Source organism: Pelobates fuscus, chromosome 1 (assembly GCF_036172605.1).
Source record: "Pelobates fuscus isolate aPelFus1 chromosome 1, aPelFus1.pri, whole genome shotgun sequence".
Taxonomy (NCBI): Eukaryota; Metazoa; Chordata; class Amphibia; order Anura; family Pelobatidae; genus Pelobates; species Pelobates fuscus.
In genome coordinates this window covers 260,476,308-260,497,124 of record NC_086317.1, presented here as the reverse complement: position 1 = coordinate 260,497,124, position 20,817 = coordinate 260,476,308, and the positions used below count along the sequence as shown (strand labels likewise).

Here is a 20,817-nt window from a genome sequence, read left to right as displayed (position 1 = left end):
TGCATCGAAATGAAAATTCTGTTCCAAAACCGAAAATTCAGTATGCCCAGTATACCGAAAATTACTTTTTTCCACAAAAAAAGGAGGGTGCGACGGTGACTGAGGGAGGGGGTGACTGGTGACAGTGACTGAGGGAGGGGGTGACAGAGTGACTGAAGGAGGGGGTGACAGAGTGACTGAAGGAGGGGGTGACAGAGTGACTGAAGGAGGGGGTGACTGCGGACAGTGTCTGAGGGAGGGGGTGATTGGTGACTGAGGGAGGGGGCGACAGAGTGACTGAAGGAGGGGGTGACAGAGTGACTGAGGGAGGGGGTGACAGAGTGACTGAGGTAGGGGGTGACTGGTGACAGCGACAGAGAGGGGGTGACTGGTGACTGAGGGAGGGGGTGACTGAGGAAGGGGGTGACTGTGGGAGGGGATGACTGTGGGAGGGGGTGACTGGTGACTGTGGGATGGGGTGACAGTGACTGAAGGAGGGGGTGACAGAGTGACTGAGTTAGGAGGTGACAGAGTGACTGATGAAGGGGGTGACTGGTGACAGTGACTGAGAGAGGGGGTGACAGAGTGACTGAGGGAGGGGGTGACAGGGTGACTGAGGAAGGGGGTGACTGGTGACAGTGACTGAGGGAGGTTGATAGTAACACATTTGTTTCCCTGGTGGTCAGGTGGGCTGTCTCTCCAGTCTGCAGCTCCGTCGGGTGTGAGCTGCAGACTGTGCTGGATCCCGCGATATCCAGAAGTCAGAGCGTTGCCGTGGATCGTGAGATACAGCTCAGTCTGCAGCTCAAACCCAGCGGAGCTGCAGACTGTGCTGGCTCTCTCACCAGGCAGACGGGAAATTTCGGTGCATCCCTTGACAGGAGGTTTTGTATTTTGCATTACATGCATACATTCAGCAAAGAAATATATAGAAAAACTGAGAACCTCCATCTGGAGGTTTTTTCCTTCTCCCTTTTGGTGCATTTGTTTGCCCACCTAAACAGCGGCCTAGTCTGCAAGCACCTGCTCCCCTCTATCAAATCGCATGGGGCTTGCCACAGTAAGCATCTCTCTCCTTCTGTGAGAGCCAAAGTAAGACACCGGCCGCGACCTCTGCCCTCCTGCTTCCTTTCATTCAACACGTGAAGGAATGTTCACGTGCAGCTGCGAACAGCCCCATATTGCTTTGCATTCGTGACACCGAAAGTCGAGTCCATTTGGCGCTGCCCTCTACCAGTTGATCGACAAGCAAAAAGATGTTCATGCCTATTCGCCAGATCCATACACACTGGGACTGAGTCGTGTCCAAACACCCCGCTTTTGTCCGCAAATCTTGCTAAGCTTATGGTGGCCATTTTGGAATCATGGCTACTGTGAGACCAGACAGTCATTTTCACTTCAGTTTCTCCTGTAATTGAAGCTTGTGCCTACTACCTAGTGCCACTGCCGAGACTGCCACTGCCGAGAAATTGCTCCCTGCCTTCCCTTTCAAGCTACATCTGGGTCAGGTTGGTGCATGTTCCTGGTAGGTGGATGACAGTGGGTTTAACCTGGGTTACTTGCTGGGGTAAGCCCTCTTTATGTCTGTGCTGCTGACCAGGGCTCTTGTACATTTGCGGGACTAGTCTTTCAATACAATCTAATCTTGGATACTCATTCCTTGTTGGAACCAGTAAGGAATATCCTATATTCCCTTTTACACACTTTGGATCTTGGACAGACAGAATGCACCCTTTTTGTGTTCAATCAGCGTTTCTCCATAATATACAAATAGTACCATTTGGGAATCACTGCAATAATCTGCTTAGTTTGGCCAATAGCGGACTTTGCAAACAAATCAGGAAAACAAACTCCATGATCTGCACACAGTACCACAACTTCATTGACTCTGCAAAGCACCCCAACTAAGTTACTCATCCTAATATTGGTATAAATCTAAAAAATACATGGTTTATCTTTGGATGCTCTCAAAAGTTCTTAAAGTAATTACTCTTCAAACTTCTGGTCATTGTCAAAATGATGTCATCAAGTGTCCAATAACCACAGAGTAGTTTTTTATGCCATACATGTAAGGTTCTGAACTTTTTGACAGACTTCAGGCATATGATTGTAAGATCTCTGCACTGGAAAGATTGTTTAATGTACAAAAGTGTCAAAAACTGGGCTCTTAATGCCTACACTATGTCAGTTCCCACTAAAACATCTGAACTTAGTAGTCTGCTTCCACCTTTGTGTCTTGGTGCACTGCACACTGTCTTGGAGCCTAGCACTCTGACACCATCACAGCAGCGTAGCCAAGTAGGGTTTGCTCTCACTGTCATATCGACTACATGGGTCACAATAATTACTTCACTACAGCTTTGTTACTTATTGTGTTGCCTACAAACTGTGTTCATCTCTTGAGATACTCTGACAGGAAAGGGAAAGATCCTCCTTGGTTCAAATGCTGCTTGAGGGTTGCAGAGTCTAGATTGTAAGATCATGGGCAGGATTCTCTTTTTTTTCTCCTTTTGTTTCAGTGTGTCTAATAATGTATCACCTGTTTGAATGATTACCAATGTTATCTTTACATAAATTGTCTTTTTTTTACTATTATACATTTGTGTCACACATTCCCTAATATCCTTGTAAGAAAGTCATAATGTCTTACACATGTGTGCTCAGTAACTCTTTCCTCTGTAACAAATTCAGGTGTTAAAAGAACAAGCTTCCTTTACTAACTCCCCTCCGCCACTTCCTTTGTGCCAGTTAGCAGCTATATGCCACGTGTAACAAAATGGAGAATCACTGAAAGAAACTACTCACTCCCCCTCCCATCGTGTATCCATCCAAGATGGAGCTGGAATATGGGTGGGAGAACTCTGTAATGATGACATCACATCCTGTAGGGTGGGTTTAGACAAGACCCCTTAGACTGTTAACCAATAGTTGAATGTATACTGTTTCTTTAAACTGTGACGTATTTTTGCTTTAAGAAGGAGCTCCCACTCTGGGGAATAAAGGATTCCTTAGTTTTTCACTGATCAGAAACTTTGTCTCCAGTGTGAATTACTTCTATGGAAAGCATGCACGCATTAATCAATCAATTTGGAAGGTGTAGATAGACAACTAATCAAAGTTTTCTTTGATCTAAAACACAGCTACTAGGATGCTTTGCTATAGGCTTAAAGTTGATGGTGCTTGATTGCATTTTCTGTTTATTCTTTTTAAATCTGCAGTTTTTATTTTATTTTTCTGTTTTGTATAAGTGCGTGTTCACTCCTCCCCACTCTCCTCCCCCCACCCTTCACTTCATATCCTTTATTTATAGGGTATATATGATGTTTTATTTATTGAGGTCTATTTTAATTAACATGTCTTGCCCCAATTTTAGCTGCCGGCTTTTATATAGTTTGCATTCTGCAGTTCTGGGGCACACTTTGGTGTTTATGATTATCTCCCGTAATATAGTAAAACCCTCAATTCACTTCATATTATATGTTTTTCATATGTATACCAATGATATTTTCTTCTGCTGATGTCTCATTATTCTGTTATATTATCTGATAGTATATAATGTGTGTGAGCACAAATAGAACATAAATTGAGATTAATACAAAGAGATGAAAAAACAAAGAAGAATGCCATTTGATTGAACCATCTGAAACTAATTTGTTGTCAGTCTATTTGTCAATTTAATAATGGACACACATATTATTTTACCTGTGACACACATGGTCTTGGTGGAAGAGCAGGTGGGGGTGCTTGAATCCATCCAGCCCGAGCAGCTGTGCAAAACAGAAAGCACATATAAAGACACCCATTACAGCACTGGGACATCTACAACCATATACATATTCATATTATACAATGGAAGACTGCTTGGACACATGTCTGTGATGTAGCTTAAATTACTAGCAGAACAGGAATTCTGCCAAACTGGACTTGTTGTACAGCTCAGCTCATTCAGAATAGATTTAACAATATTGGGCTATATCAGTTTTTCACATTTGTCTTCCTGGAAAACATATTCACTTACAAAAACTAAATATTAATAATAATAAAAAAACAACATTAATCTATTTATAGAATTTAAGAATATACCATTTACTGCAACATGCAAGTAATTCTCAATTGATATACCTTTTAATTTATTCCACAGCTTTTCACATAAATTGGAGGGGTCTACACAAGCACTGTTACAATGTTACACTAATATTTTTAGAGAGAAAAGAATAGCTTTATTTGGGTCTGTTCACAATTTGCAAATCCAAACAATTCTAAAAAGAAATAATTTATTATCGTGAGGATATACCCACCTGGAGAGCTGTGCTGAAGGATTCTATTCAGATCGAGAGAGGAAGCTCTAGAATGAGTTTTCTGTGGCCTCGGGGGTGGAGTTGGTGGATCTTCTACCTTCTGCATTGTTTCCTCTGCTGACGTGCTGGAATATGATCTAAAATAACAGCAACATGCTAGAACATGGTTCTTGACAGTATTTCTTTGCAATACACTTATATGGTTCAATGATAGCAAAACAGCCAAATTGTACAAACAAAACTGAAAAATAGAATCCTCACCAATCATTGTACATATCTTTTGTATAATGCGTAAAATTCTCTGAAACCATGCTAACAATCCATGCAGTCATTACCACCCATTTACACTAAATGCCAATCTAATGCATAGCACACTCTTGTTCATGTTGCTAGGCAACAAGATATAGAATCACAGCTAATGCAGACGAATGGATGATCAACAGAGAATCTTGGCAGTTAATAACTACAAATGCTTTGCACTTTTAAGTAACTACTTGCATTTGTCTGATAATTCCTAAAGGTTATGCAGGAGAAGAAATAGTCAGGAGGCTGTCTGTAGTCAGCAACAAGATATATAAACTCAGGCAGTGTGACTAGGATTCACAGACATGCTGTATGTTCTGTTCTGGTAAACCTAGAATTTATTAAGGAATGTGAAATATTTATACCTCGATCTTGGTCTTGTTCTAGGTGTGTGTAAGTCCTGCCGTACAGCTGAAAAAGAAAAATGTTTTATAAGGCATACTATTAACTAGTTATAAAATAACTATCATCTAGCTATAAAAAAACTAATTTTCCAAATGTTTTATTATTTTTACATTAGTACATGTTGATATTTAACAAACTGAACCAGTACATTGTTTTATTTACTAATTACTTTTACACCAAAGGATCAAATGAGAGAAAACTACAGCTTATCAAATAATGTAAAAATATATGTTTTTCTTCCTGTTTATTTAAAATAGAAACTTTTCCGATAATATATGATGTGGAAAAATACATATGAATATTAAGTGCGTGAAACACTCTAGAAATATGATGTCACATTGTACATTTTAGCTGTTATACATCATACAGTCATAGGCTTGCAGGCCTGCTAACAACTGTGTGCAAGCAGAGAAGCAGAGATGCAGACTGAGTATATATATATATATATATATATATATATATATATATATATATATATATATACACACATATACACACACACACATATATATATATATATATATAATTTATCTATTTATTTATTATTAAAATATTTTAGCAGGATAGATACATTGACATTTCTCTCTTTTTGATTAAAAGCTACTGGATGCAGATATTTTCAGGTACTTCAGACTGGTGGAAGATTTGAACTATTTCGGCTGTTCTTTGTATGTGGAGCTCTCAGAGTCGATCCTGGACAGGTGCAAAGGATACATTGCATCCATCTTTTTTAAGTGTGACCAGGCCAGTGTGTTACGCCTGTCACACGGGGCCCAGGAGGTGGCCATCTGGCCACCATAGGGCGCACCTCAAGGAGGCCATTTATTCACTAAGGCAGAGCACCTGTTTATTGGATGGCCGGTGCCTACACTTCCAAAATAAATAAAATTAATTTGTGAGTGTGTGTGCAAGAATGTGTAAATGTGTGAGTGTGTTTCAAATCAGTGAGAGTGTGTCTTTCCTTTCGAGGGTGTGTCTTTGTTTCTGTTAGTGAATGTGTGTGTGTCTGTTAGTGAGTGTGTTTCAAATCAGTAAGTGTGTCTGTCATTGAGAGTGTGCGTCAGTGTGTCTGTCACTGAGTGTGCATCTGTCAGTGGGTGTCAAATCAGTGAGTGTCTGTCATTGAGAGTGTGTGTGTCTGACCGAGAATGTGTTTGAAATCAGTGAGATTGTGTGTCTGTCATTGAGAGTTTGTGTTAATAATTTCGTCAGTGACTGTGTGTGTGTCTGTCAGGGAGGGTGTTTCAAATCAGTGGCGGTGTCTGCCATTCAGAGTGTGTTTCAGTGTGTCCATCAGTGAGTGTCAAATCAGTGAGTTTCTGTCAGTGAGAGTGTTTACCTGATTATAAAACGGGGTGGGGCCTTTAGATGGAGAGATGGAGTTGTTGTCGTAGAAATATACATGTCTGCACTGAACATTTGCAAAGGGGAGGAGTTAGTAATATCACCATGCTCACCTGGGGGCGCCAAAAACAAATGTCTGCAACCAAGCATCTGTGGCCTTAGTATTGGCCCTGGGAGCTCTATAGGAGAAAGCTTCTCAGCTGACCTACTTTTTGAGGTGAGGAGTGAGCAGTAAAGAATATAGATATCAAAATGCTAAAATATGGAAAATCTGAGCAAGGATGACCAAGTTGCTGCCTTGCATAGTTGGTCTAAAGAAACCTCACAGTGAAAGGTCCACAAGGTACCTAAGAACATTGGAGTGAACAGTGACTCTATTCTGGAAGGCTTATTAGCCATGGCATAACACTTCCAGATCATGGACAGCCATAGTCTTTTAAGATAAAAGACACTGAGAATAATGAGTAAAAAAGAAAGAACACTTCTGGAAGGTCTAGAAGCCTCAACATAAACCCTAGGGCAGGGATAGGCAACCTTTTAGCAGCACTGTGCCGAAATAGGATTGTGATGTCCCGTAGCGTGCCGGTCCTATTTTTTTTTTTTTAAATTGAGGTGTGTATGCTGCTGTATTCTGCTTGTGTTATTTATACTGTAATTGCTTTGTATCGTTGTATTTGTGCGTATATGAGCTATTATAGTGTATATGTTCATGAGTAGATTGTGGTATCGTGTATGATACATATGAATGTGGGCTGTGTATGGGGGCAGCTTGCGGAATTTGTGTGTGTGTGTGGATGGATATGTCACATTGTGTGTTTGGTAGTGTGTGTTTGTGTGTGGGGGGGGCTGTTTGGGGTATAGCATGTGAGAGGCTGCATGTGGGGTTGTGTGCATGCATGTGGATTGTTAGTGGTGTTGCGTTTGTGCGGATTGTGTGTGTGTGGGCTGTCCGTATTATTTGTATGAGGGGAGGGTCTTTCTGCATTTCTGTGTATATCTAGCAGTGTGGGTGGCTTCCCTGGGTTCAGGTGGGGACCAGGCTGATCAGGTACAGGTCAAAGACAGCAGCTGCTCTGAGATCACTTCCTCTACGTGCTGCAGTGCATACATTGAGGATTGTCCTTCACCACCTCTTCGTATTAGCAGATATCTGAAGTTTTACTGGGACTCCTGATAGCCCAGAGCTTGTTTGGCTCTAGCAGGCTTGAGTGCCGTGCAAAGGCACCTCGAGTGCCGTGCATGGCACTTGTGCCGTAGGTTGCCTACCCCTGCCTAGGGCATGGACAACATCCAAAGTATGCAACAATCACTCATTGTTATTCCTAAGGTCAAATTAAAGCAGAACAAACTCCTGTTTAACATTAATGAAGGAGAGTAGAAAAAGGGGAAAAAGGGAAACAAGCAATTATTATGAAATACAAATTGGGGGGGGGGGGGGCTTACAAGAGAGAAATGAAAGGTCAGAAAACCACAAGGGAGAAAAAAGTACCAGGAAAAAAAAAACATACCAGAACAATGTCCATGCTATGAGAGACAGCCCATAAGAGAGTCTGAAGGTCTGGAGGGCAACAGGGTCTTGGAAAAAAATTTAGATAGCATTCGTGGCTCAGTAGTGGATATGTTAACCAGAATCGCATACCAGGTCCACCAAAAGAGCAGAGGCTTATTACTGATGACTTCTGGCCACTACTCCAGGTAACAAGCAGGTGAAGGAGAAGCTTGAAGGAACCATCAATGCATCTATCAGGGCTGCGCATGGCACTATATATCAATAGTTGTGCATTAAAAAGATAGGTCATTATGTCTATCTCTGGAGTTAGACCTCAGTACTCAACAAGCTGGGAGAAGATCTCCAGATGGAGACTCTGCATCCCTGGATGAAAAGCCTGATGATGTAGGTAGTCCACTTCCCAATTATCTGCATCAGAAATGTCTAATAATCTGGGGAACTGAACTCACATGCGAAGCTCCTGTAGCGGAGTGCAATATTAAAATCCACGATCTCCGCTGGTATAACAGGTAAATCCACAATCAGCGCTGAAAAGTAAGGCAATATCCCAATCCTCCCAATAACCGGACGAAACACAGTTTGGGAGTCAACTAACTTGCTTTATTCACAGACTTCCATATTTATGCAGTTCCCCTTGCAAGGGGTTTCCGTACAGATGTTACAGGGGATTTCTCCCATCAGGCAGTGTAATTATCCCAACAGGCATTGCTGCACGAGAGGGATACTCCCACTAAAATGGACGATTAAGTGGATTATCCCCTCGTGCAGCGAAACTGACAATTCATATTAAAATCCATATTTTACACATTATACATCGCTTTTACACGAACAGCCGTTCGGTAGATAGCTGGGGTCTGCGGGCACATTTAGTGAGAATACCGCTCAGATCCCAGCTAAACTAACCGAACGCCGCACGAAATACACTTAACCATCGAGTTCGGTTAGAAATGACCGAACACCGATGGGGAACATAATGCAAGAAGAGCGGAACTCCCGAACGCTCTGGAAGTCCAGAGGTGTTCGTATCATCGAGTAGCCGTTTTTGGTTCCAGGCATTCGACGACCGAACACCGCTGCAGAGACAAAGGACCCAAGATGGCCGACTGCCGCATGGTCGGTAGTCGAACGACGGCCACCTAGGAGAGCCTTTAATTACCGATTGCAACATTGTTGCAATCGGTTAACGAGCGCCACACGACTCTAAGTGTGTGGTCTACCTGGGGAGCCCGTATTCGTTTGACGAACAGCCCGGATAGCCGAGGTTCGTCGAACGAAGTGTTTGCATGCTGGTAGCTTACGGCTGCCAGCATGCGAACTACCATAATACAATACCCACACCGCACAATATACACAGCCATACATATAGCCTATGGACAACCCTTCTATAGTATAGTCCAGAAGTGGCTAGGTTTGCCACAGCTCCAGTGGTTGATACAGGTTGATACAGAACTCACGCTTGGTCAAGAGGCATACTAGTAGGTGTGTATACTAAAACTCCTTGTGATAAGAGGCCATCAGTGCCAGGATACCATCCAGGAATGGGGCAAGCATGAACTGAACCATCAGAGGGCTATTTAAACCTTAGTGGATGTCCTTGGAATCCTAGCCAGTCCATAGGGCTAAGAGACAATCTGGTACTACTAATCCTGAAAGGTGAACTACAGTAACTAGAGATTATTCAGATGGAAGAGAATATGATCCACAGTTGTTATGAATTGTCCACCCTCCATTAAAGGCAGGTCAAATCGTAGGGTCTCCATCTGTAAAGTGGAAATCCTAAGAACCAGTTCGAGGGAGGTGAGGTCAAGGATGGGCCTAAACATAAAAAAAGGGGGAATATACCACATTGCACTGAATGAATGGCTAAAAACAAAATGTTGCTAGATTCAAATTAACCCTAATGTAAAAGGAAAACAATTAGCCAATATTTTTTTTTTTTTCATGATCCTTAGTGTGGGGACGGAAACAAAAAATAGGTTCTATTTGAACACACACCAGAGACACACAAATTGAAAGGATCAAGTCTAAGCACAAATAGACATACTAATAGAAGTTTAAGCAATAGCATTGATAATAACAGTGTACTGGTACATGAGCAATACTAACTGTTATAAGTGAAAAAGCCTTTGACCAGGCGAAAGGCATCACCTTTACCTTATTTTAGACTATTTTATTGTTCTTATGTTTTTGTAAAATAAATAGTTACTTTTTATATAACTATTTTTTTTTGTTTGCTACCTGGTACCAACATATCCTTAGGTGGGGATTATACCACCCATGCTAGAGCTCTACAAAATATAAGTACATTACTTTTTAATTTAGTAGTACTTGCTACACCATTGGAGTTGTCTTGCTTTTTTGCTTTCATATATATCATGCATAACTGCATTTCCGCCTGGAGGACCAGCACCACCTATACCACCATATATCCTTAGACAGGGATTATACCGTCCACGCGTAATACAGCAGCGCTCTAAAATAGTTCTATCAAATGTGAGTGGTTTTCTTACAGCTGATATCTGTATAATCTGCAGTTTACCATATTGTACTGTACCATTATTGTCTTTTTTATTATTCTGAGGCCAGAGGCATTGAAGATCTATGTACGTATAAGTCTTGGACGCAGTTTACACCACATATTTTTCTATAGACCAATAGGAAGGCCTGTAGTAGCGAGAGTGATTTTGATTATTCATATACGAGAAGTTCCTTTAATTGTAGTTATCTTCTTAGCAATGTAGTAGTCAAAACATTCGCCTCAAAATTGAGGCACCATAGAGACCACCAGTGAGAGGGAATATTTTAGCAGATTTAGGTCAAAAAAGTCAATGCCTAGCTTGTCCCTTTCTGTTTGCAATGAGGCCATAACAGCTTTAGGGTCAGGAAAATTTAGGGGTGTTGCCACAAATGGTTAAAGAATTGGCACCTGAGATCCCTTCTTTATTTGTTTAAGAGTGTGCAGCATCTGCAAAAAGAGAATACGCTCCACCTTAAAAGCACAAGACACTTCATCCTCTACTGTACGCTGAAGGCAAGTCAAACAGTCAGAACACCCTGCACAAAATGTAGAACGGGAATTAACCCTCAAAAAATGACAAAAGCGGCAAACGTGGCTTGAGCTAACCAGTTTAATCTGGAACTCCACAGGTATGGATCCATCCAACCTTTGATTAGTCTTTGGCTAAGATACAAATGAATCCTGGTCAGTACTCATATACTCAGAGTCTGTAGAACAGGTGGGAATCAGAAGAAATCTCTTCCCAGCTAGCTGTCTTTGAAACCTATGAGTAGATGCCAGGCAATATGAAAGCAGAAGCGGCAGCAGTAAGTCTCACCAGCTCTGTGTCTCCCCTACGCAGATGTCCGATCAATCAAACTGACCAGTAAGCCTAAGTAATCATGATATTTGAGTTGCCATGTTAGTCCACAAAATATATAAATATTGCTGTATTTTTTATATCTTTGTTTGTATTGAAGTAGAAGAAAGGTGTAGAGAGAAGCTTTTGGGAATCCCTCCCTTTATTAAGTCACAAGCATTTTTTTTTTTTTGTAAATATCTTTTTATTTGTATATTGGGATTGCATGTAGTTTCATGAAACGTAAATAACAGTGTGGACACGCAGGTCCCGGTATCAGGGTATCAAGATTCAACATTGTTGGACTCGCAGGTCCAGTCCGTAAAAAAAATATGCAACGTATATATACTGGGGGTACACATTACCCCTGTCAACTATACTTATCTCTACGTTAGTGGACTCGCAGGTCCCTTTAGCTTGCATGGGTACAGGGCTGAGCATGTCTCCGGCTTCCCCTTGCGTGTGCCGTGATTATGGTATCGGCCGACTCGGGGATTTCAGGGGTGTGTAGCCGGGGTCTCTCGGTTCATGGGTGGGAGCCCTTCTCTTCGTGGTATGAGGGAGAGGGGGTCGAGGGGGTTCTGTTTGTGGGGATCGGCTGATGACTAAAGGTATCTCGGGATGTCGTCCCTGACTCCCATCTTCAGTCAGTCCCCCTTCCCCATTATCTCTCTGCTATGTGGGCTTAGTGTATCTCTTCGGTGTATCCGCCTCCCCCTAAACCGATTTGGTACGTAACACTTTTCCCCACTTGGTAGTCAACCACTGCCTGGAGAGCCTGGTTTCTTATGCTTGTCCCTGTCTGACCCTGCAATCTAGCATATTTCTTTTACTTAGTTAGTGCACGCGTCTTCGCTCCCCGGTTCCCGGGAGGGGGAGGGGGGGGGGGGAGGAGGGGAGCAGGGGGTCAGGTATGTTGGAGGAGGGAGGGGGGGGTCGTGTCTCCGGGTGTGTGTCAGAAGTGTCATCCGTGTCTATGACTGTTAGCGTATCAAGTCTTGGAAGTCTGGTTTACCGGTCGTTAGGATCCAATGGGTCCAGATAGTCTGGTATGTCTGTGATTTCCCCTCTGCCTGTAGGGTGAGCTCCTCAAGCGTTCTGAGTTCCTCCATACGTTGGAACCAGGTTGCCATCGGGGGAGCGTGTTGTTTTTTCCAGAATACTGGAATCAGGCTTTTAGCCACATTGAGGATTCTAACCGTAAGGGATTTCTTGTATACGGATGCTTTGGTTTTGGTGTGGTGTAGGAGGAGTGCTGCTGGGTCCTTCGGTGGCGGGGTGTCTGTAAATCTCTGAATGATTTTGTGTATGTGTTCCCAATAGGGTTGGATAATTGGACATTCCCACCAGATGTGGATGTAGGTTCCTGTGTGGCTTGTGCACCTCCAGCATGTATCGTCTGTTGTGGGGTCGTAAGTGTGTGTTTGGAGCGGGGTGCGGTACCATAGGCTCAATGTTTTGTAGGCTGTCTCCTGTGTCCCACTCGACGGAGAGCAGTGGAGTGTGAGTGTGCACATCTTGTCCCATTGGGCTGTTGTGAATGTGGTGTTAAGTGCTGCTTCCCATTTTCCCATGAAACTTGGGGGTGGCCTTCTCCTCAGTTGCATAAGCATACCATAGAGAACGGAGATGCCCTTCGCTAGGGGATCGGGGTCCATGCAGATACCTTCGAATTCCGTCAATGATCTGGCGGCGTTATGTGTATGGAATAGTGTGTGCGTGAACATGTGTAGTTGGCGGTACCTAAACTGTAACATAAATGAGTTGTGTGCGTTCCCTGTCATTGCTTCGAGGGTTTTAAGTTGTCCACTGGTGGTCGCGTGGTGGAGTCTCGGAGTCTCCTGTGTCAAGAGTCTAGTTAGCGTCTTCGGTTCCATCCCCGGAGGGAAGTTCTCATTGTGGGTCAGTGGAAGTAGTGGGGATGGTGTGGTGGTGAGTGTTAGTGGTATGGCTATTCTGTGCCAAACTTGCATTGTGGCTTTGATTAGGGGGTGTGGAGCCGCCAGTCGTCTGCCCTGTGGGTGGTCTAGCCAGGGGAGGATCGAGATGGGTTTGCCTATCTGTGCCGATTCTATGTCTTTCCAGGGTTTGGGCACACCTGTTTTGGTCCATTCCACTACTCGTTGAACATGCGAGGCATAAAAGTATCTTTTAAAGTCAGGGAAGGCTAGCCCCCCCTTCTCTTTCGGTAGCGTAAGTGTGTCATGTTTTATCCTTGCCTTTAGTTTGTGCCAGGCGAATCTAAGGGCCATGGACCTGAGGGAATTAAAAAAGGCCTCCGGGATGGCGCATGGGACCGCCTGGAACAGGTACAGCACCCGTGGCAGGATGTTCATCTTGAGTACCCCTATTCTCCCGAACCATGAGAGCCGCACCTGCTCCCAGTCCCGAAAGTCCTTTCGGAAGATGTCGAGTAGCGGTTGGAAATTAGCTGTGTAGAGCTGGGCGAGGTCTCTTGTGATGTTCGTCCCTAAGTATCGCAGGGATGTGCCTGACCACTGGAACGGGAGTTCCCGCTTCAGGGTTGTGGCTGTGCGTGATGGTATTGAAATATTGAGTATGGTAGATTTAGAGTAATTTATCTTGAAATTCGACAGTACCCCGTACGTGTCGAATTCCTGTAGTATTGCTGGCATTGTGGTTTCTGGTTCGGTGACAAAGAATAGTAAGTCATCAGCGTATGCTGCTACTGAGTGTCGTTTCCTCCCTACTACTAGACCTGGTATTAGAGGGTTGTTGCGGATTGAGGTCAAGAATGGTTCCAGGGCTAGTATAAACAGGAGGGGTGAGAGGGGGCAGCCCTGTCTAGTCCCATTCATTATCGAGAAGGGGTCGGTGAAGGCTCCGTTGACGCATACTCGCGCCGTTGGTGTGGAGTAGATGGCTCTAATCCAGGACATCATGGATGGGCCCATCCCCAGCCGCTCTAGCACTTGGAACATAAAGTCCCATGATATTCTGTCAAAGGCCTTCTCTGCATCTGTTGAGAGCAGAAGAAGGCCCGTGTCACTGATTGTAGCGGCGTGGATCAGGGCCAGTGTCCTGGTCGTATTGTCCCTCGCTTCCCAATGTGGGGTGAAACCCACTTGATCATCGTGGATCAGGTCCGGGAGGTAGGCCTGCAGTCTCTGCGATAGTACCTTGGTGAAGAGTTTAATATCGCAGTTGAGCAGAGATATAGGCCGGTAGCTGGCACATAATTCAGGGTCTTTCCCCTCCTTAGGGATTAAACTAATGTTCGCCGCCAGGGACTGCGGCGGAATGTGGGTCCCGTCGCGAATCGCGTTGAGGGCTACCAGAAGGCGTGGGAGAAGGAGTTCAGGGAAAGATTTATAGTACCTAATCGGGAGTCCATCCGGGCCTGGGCTCTTGCCCTGTTTGGTTTGTTTAAGGGCCCCTGTTAGTTCTTGAAGTGTGATAGGTTCGTCTAGTTCCGTGCTCGCCTCTTGTGTCAGACTGGTGCCTATACGTGATTGTAGGTAGTGTGTTATGCGGGCTTTCTTCTCTGTTAGTTCCCTCTCTGTCAGGTGTGATTCTAGTGAGTATAAGTCTGCGTAATAGGTCCGTATGGTGTCGGCCATGTCTCGTGGCATGTTCTGGAGGTGACCCTGTTTGTCCCTGATTTTGGGGATGTATGCTGTCGATCTCTTCTTGGCAATCATGCGGGCAAGGAGGGCTCCACATTTGTTGGCGTTAGTATGGAAGAACGCCTTGGAGTGAGTGTATGCTCTATGGTAATTGGTGTTGAGGAGGGAGGAAAGTTCCCTGCGTAGGGCTGTCAGTTGTGCCCCGTCTGATGGAAGGTGGGATTGCTTGTGGGTGTCCTCTAACTTGCGAATGTCATTCAGTAGGGTGGTGAGTCTGGCGGTTTTTGCTCGTTTGAGGGCAGCACCTTTAGCTATAAAATGTCCCCTCATCACGCATTTGTGGGCTTCCCACAGGCAGAAGGGAGTGGTGTCTGGGGTGTCGTTCTCTGTGAAGTATTGTGTCAGTCGTGTTTTAGCTTCTGTCTGGGCTACTGGGTCGTTTAGGAGGTAGTCGTTTAGTCTCCAGTTATTGCATGTGGGTCTGAATAGCGGGGATGTCAGTGTCAGTTGGATTGGGGCATGGTCCGACCAGGTAGCCGTGCCTATTGCGGATCGTCGGATTTCTGTCAGATAGTAGTGTGGTATTAAAAAGTAATCTATTCTTGAGTACGTACCATTAGGGGTCGAGTAGAAACTGTAGTCACGGTCGCCTGGATGAGTCGCTCTCCAGCAGTCTACTAGTCGGTGGACGTGTAGGGTTTTGTCAATGTCCTTCAGTATGTGTCGGGGTATTGAGGAGGTGCCTGTTGATGTGTCGAGGTGTGGATTCAGGGCTACGTTTAAGTCACCCCCTATAACCAGACAACCCGTGGCGAAGTTTGTTATAGTTCTGGTCACGGAGCCTAGGAAACGGTGTTGGCGTCTGTTGGGGGCGTAGAGGCATGCGAACGTGTAGGGTCGGTCTGCTACCATTCCCTTGACACAGACGTAGCGCCCCTGTGTGTCACTGAGGACGTCGGTGGGGTCGAAATGTAGGGATTTGTGTATCAGAATCGCCGTGCCTTTAGTTTTCCCTTCCGGGTTGTTGCTGAGGAAACATTGTGTGTATCTATGGTCTGTGAGTTTAGGGGCTTGACCCTCCTTAAAATGTGTCTCCTGGATTAGGACAACCTGTGCCCTTTGGCTGTGAAAGTGTCGGAGCGCTGTGGAGCGCTTTTCCGGCACATTCAGGCCTTTTGCGTTTATGGAAAGGAGGTTAATCTCCGCTCTCTTGTGGGTGGTATATGAGTGCGAGGTCATGTCGTCTCCGGATTGTCTGTACGTGGGAAGGGGTGGGTAGGTGTGGTTGGGGATGAGGGGGGGGTGGATGACGGGAAGGGTACGCTACCAGCGTTAGCCTGTAGCTGCCCCTCTCCCTCTCGGGTCCCCGGGACGAGAGCTGCGCGCTCACAAAGGCAACAAAATAAAACCGTGAACAATTAACTGTTTAACTAACTATACAACCTACTAAGGTAAAGGTGTGGGCTAGGTGGGAGCCGACTCGGCCGAACCAGTCGGTCCAGTCGGGTCCCCCTGCCGTGAACTGTACACCCCTGTCCGATGGGAGCGTGGCCTATCTCTTCCCTTTCCCCACTGGTCGGTCTCTGTCTGGGGGTCGGAAGTCTAGGTGGTATTTGAGTGTGTCCTTCCAGAGGACTATGTGTGGGAAACCTCTGTCCGTCCTGTGTCCTCCTTCCTCGCCCCTCTAGGAGATTGTCTTGCCAGCCTCAGCGGTCATTATCATGTGGGAGACCCCTCCCTCGGGAATCCCGTTACTACTAGGGTGACCGGCCTAGTCTGCGTGGCCATGGCGGTCTCGGATAGTCTGTGTATTTCGAATGTCCCTCATCGCATGTCCCCATTCTGGCCCAGGGGTCTGGAAACTGTGCAGTTTTGGTCTAGGGGTTCGGGTGGGGAACCCCTAGGTATACCGTGGCATGGGTCCGGGTAGTGGGGGCCCTGGGGGGGGGGGGGGGGGAAGAGGGCAAAAGCAGGAATAGGGGAATGGGGCCCAGTAGCTCAGGTAATGGAGGTGGCCTCTCTGGTTTACGAATTCAGGGGGGGGGGGGGGGGGAAACCATCACTCCCTTCCATGTCCACCCTCCAAATCCCCCTCCCCAAACAGCCAAGGTGTCCCATTGGTCAGTCCAGGCCCCGGTAGTCCCACTTCAAGAAGAGTCCCTGGTGCATATCAAGTCCCCTGCCCGTTCCCCCACCCCCCCCCCCCCCACCCCAGTAATGCAGCAAAAAACACAAAGAACAGTGTCCCTATGTATTGTCTGTGTGTTTGTGTGGCCAAGGGCCTAGTTGGATGCGGTTATAGTTACGTGTTCCGCCGCCCCCTCTTCGTCTTCGTGGTCTCTGGGCGCGGCTAGTGGATTGCTCCGGCCGGTCTCGCAGTTTCCGTCCGGGTCCTCTGTCGGCGCTGTGATTGTGGCTGCCCCCGTGGTGGTGGCGGAGGGCCGTTATAGTAGTCGAGTGGGTCCGGACAGTTCATCTGAAGCGGGGGCAGGTGGAGTTCGTCTGTGAGATCTTCCAGATCTTGTGCAGTACGGATCTGTCGAGGGCCGCCGGTAGTACTGGCAATAAGGCCTGTCGGGAATGTCCATCTGTACCTGACGTTCTGGTTGGCCAGAGCTCTGGTCAGCGGTTTCAGAGCTCTGCGATATCCCAAGGTGGCAGGGCAGAGGTCTGGAAACAATTGAAGCTGTTGTCCGTTGTGTGTGACTTCCTTTCGGTTGCGGGCCTCGTGTAGGATCTCTTCTTTCAGGGCATAGACTTCCAGGCAGCAGATCACATCTCTTGGCGGGGCCTCTGGTGGGCCTCTGGGTCTAAGCGCCCTATGTGCCCTAACAAATGTTATGGGGGTCCCTTCAGGGCGGTTCAGGAGGCCATTAAATATAGTCGTGAGCAGGCCCGTTAGCTGCGCGGGGGTCTCTTCCCCTTCCTGTAGACCCCTTATCCGTATATTATTTCTGCGGCCCCTATTGTCTAGGTCCTCTATATGTCGTGCCATGGCCTGCATTTGGGTCAATTGTATAGCTTGGGTCTTTGTCTGGGAGGTTTGTGCTTCTGCCAGTTTATCGTGGTCTGCCTCTATTTGGGCCATGCGGTCCGCCATACCTTGTATGTCTTCCCTCATTAGTTGAAGGTCTGCCCTGATGGATGCCTGAAGGGCCGTGTTGGCGGTCGCCAGGTCTGCCCGGGTGGGTAATTCTTTCAGGAGGCTTAGCCAGTCCGGTGGTGGGGCTGCCATGCGGTCTCCTCTCTCTGGGGATTGCGAGATGGGGGTAGAGGCTTCAGATTGAGAGTAGGCCTCCGAGTCCGCCTGGGAGGTCGGGTCCGGTGTCGCGGTCAGGAACTGCCGCATGGAGGCATGCATCTGAGCTTGGCGGGTCCCCGAGGGTCTGGGGGTACTCCCTGGTTTAGAGTGTTTTCCCATAACGGGGTGAGGCGGCAGATAGTAGGCTGTTTTCGGGCTTGGTCGGAGGAGCTCGAGATTTATGCGGCCATTCCGTTCCGCTGCCAGGCCACGCCCCCCACAAGCATTTTTGACCACAGTGAAACAAGCAAGCTATGTTAGCTGTAATGCAGAGGTTAAAGCAGCACAAACTATTCCAGGAGATCATAAATCTACGCTGGGATGGGAGAACTGGGAAAACACCTGTTTTTATTCCTCCAACTCTCCTATCCCAGGACAAATTTATGACACACTGAAACTTTTTTTTTTGCTACTTCAGTGGTTTGAAGTGGTCATAATGCTTGTAGGCTGTGTGTGCAGTATCTCATTACAGAGAAAATGCTTTGTAGGAGGTGGAGTTACAGCATCATTAGAGAGTTATAAGTCAGTCGGATCAATAGCTGGCGTCTGGTGTCAGCACACACAGAATGCTGGTGACAGACAGCCAATGGCAGCACGTACCCATTCTATGCTGTCCTCAGCCAGTTCTGCAAGACATTTCTCCACCTTTCCAGCTTGGGGGAGTGATGTCACCGGAGGAGAGTTGGGAAGGCTGGAAGATCGTCAATGGATCAAAGTGAGCAATTCCTACTTTTCTTAAAGTAGAATATGATAATGGCAGAGCTTGATTGGGAGTAGCAGAACAGCCTAACAGTGGCAGGAAAACAGGGGTCGCTAAGCTCGCAAGTGAGACCAGGCCCTCTATGTTCCCAATAAGGGGTCGGCCCATTAGCTGATAGGATGGCCACCTCAGGGCACCCCACAAGGTGTGCAGCTATGCGGTAAGGCAGAGAAGGCACTTGCTTACCCTGACGGCAGGTGCCTACTCTCCCGAAATATACGGTGTCTTTGTGGAGGATGTACATGTCCTGTGAGGGAGCTATAATTTTCCTGTACTCTGCGGTGATGATGGGTTCCAGTATATGACATCACTTCCTAACTAAACGCTGCACGAGGGAGCAAAACTGCAAGATCAGAGCAACCCTTACTGGACCCCAGGAAGAGGACCCACACCAGAAGCAGACAGGCTGGGATTGACTTGAACAAAATTAGAAACAAGTGGCAGTGCATGTCTGTCAGTTTGTGTTTCTGTCAGTGTGTACATGTGTCAGTGAGTGTATGTATCAGTGGGTGTATGCCAGTATATGTGCCTCTGAGAGAGTGTGTCTGGTGGTGACTGTGTGTGACGGTCAGTGTATGTCAGTGTCTGTCTGTCAGTGAAAATGAGTGTTGGTTAAGCAGTGAGTGCCAATGACCATGTGTCTGTCGGTAAGTGTATGTGTCCATGAGTGTATGTCAGTGTATGTGTATCAATGAGATTGTGTGTCTGTCAGTGAGAATGTGTGTGTTGGTTCAACAGTGTGTGTGCCAATAAGGGTGTGTATAGGTCAGTGAACGTGTATATGCTTAAAAGGATACAAATGTTTAATGAATTTGTGTGGTTTCTAGTAATATATATGTGTGTATGCATGTATATATGTATGTGCATACAAACACGTGCATGTATTATTAATAAATGTGTATGGCATTAAAGTGTATATAAAAAAAGTGTATTAAATTTCATTTATATATTGCACAAGCAGTACTGCTAACAAATGTATAGATTTTAAGTTAAAGCTCTTTAAAAACATGGCTCCTACCCTAACTGTCAAAATAAATCCTCAAAATTAGACCTGTGTGCCAGTTGCACACAGGATCTAATGCCATACACTGGTCCTCTTGCTCCCTGTCACTGTATTATTCCCCCAGATGTCCCTTGCTGAGGGAGTATGGGATGCATTAAGGCAGCATGTTATGAAATTGCCATGTTTAGAAAAGTGACCTATCAGGGCCAATTACTCCACACTCACACGCATCCATACCCTATATAACATCACACTCAAGCAGCCACACACATCAAAATTAGGTGTATTGCTAAGGGGGTGCAAGGAGGGTTGATAACGGGGTCTTTATTTAGTCACACTCTGCCAACTCCACACATACATGCATTTCACACTTAGCCAACCAACACAATCATACTCAGCCACCAAACACACCCTGTGATGGAACGCTGGCACTCCGACCGAGTACCTCTGCCAATCGATGCTCCTAGCGCTTGCCGAGTACTCCGAGCACTCCAACCGACACCATCAGCACTGCGGACCCAACTTCCAGCGATGCAGCTGCGCGGGGGTCTCGCCGTCTCTCACCCACCCTGGATCCACAACCAGGATCCAGCTCCCAGTGCGTGAACCTCTCCTAAATCCAGAGAGCGTAGCAGGAACAAATCAAGCTCTTACAGTGATTATAGCAATCCCCAGAGTGTAGGTATCCCTTCCCCCAAGCATGAGCCAAGGCTTCAAGAAAGGTGCAAGTAAGTCTGGTTTATTGAGGGCTTCCTGCCCGGTATTTATGCAAGTGTCCACCAGGTGGACACTCCCCTAGGGGACCTGATGGAACAATGGGACACATATTGGATATTAGCCAATCACAGACAATACAAACAAAACACTCCCACAGTGACATCACAATCCCTCCTCTCAATCCTGGAGATAATTGGGAAGTAATCAAATTATCTCCCAGGACAGAGGCAAGACCCCATTAACCACATGGTTAC

The 20,817-nt window shown here is 46.1% G+C and overlaps 1 protein-coding gene across 2 annotated transcripts in view; it reads right to left on the bottom strand.

Moving 5' to 3' along the window:
- The window catches only part of REPS2 (RALBP1 associated Eps domain containing 2), a 272,569-nt gene that overhangs the window by 73,897 nt on the left and 177,855 nt on the right, over nucleotides 1–20,817 (bottom strand). For both annotated transcript variants that reach the window (XM_063456831.1, XM_063456839.1), the window contains exons 13-15: nucleotides 4,946–4,991; nucleotides 4,278–4,414; nucleotides 3,682–3,746 (exon numbers count right to left, since the gene is read on the bottom strand). In XM_063456831.1, coding sequence (XP_063312901.1) covers nucleotides 3,682–3,746; nucleotides 4,278–4,414; nucleotides 4,946–4,991 — 248 coding nt within the window. The remainder of the gene's footprint in view (nucleotides 1–3,681; nucleotides 3,747–4,277; nucleotides 4,415–4,945; nucleotides 4,992–20,817) is intronic.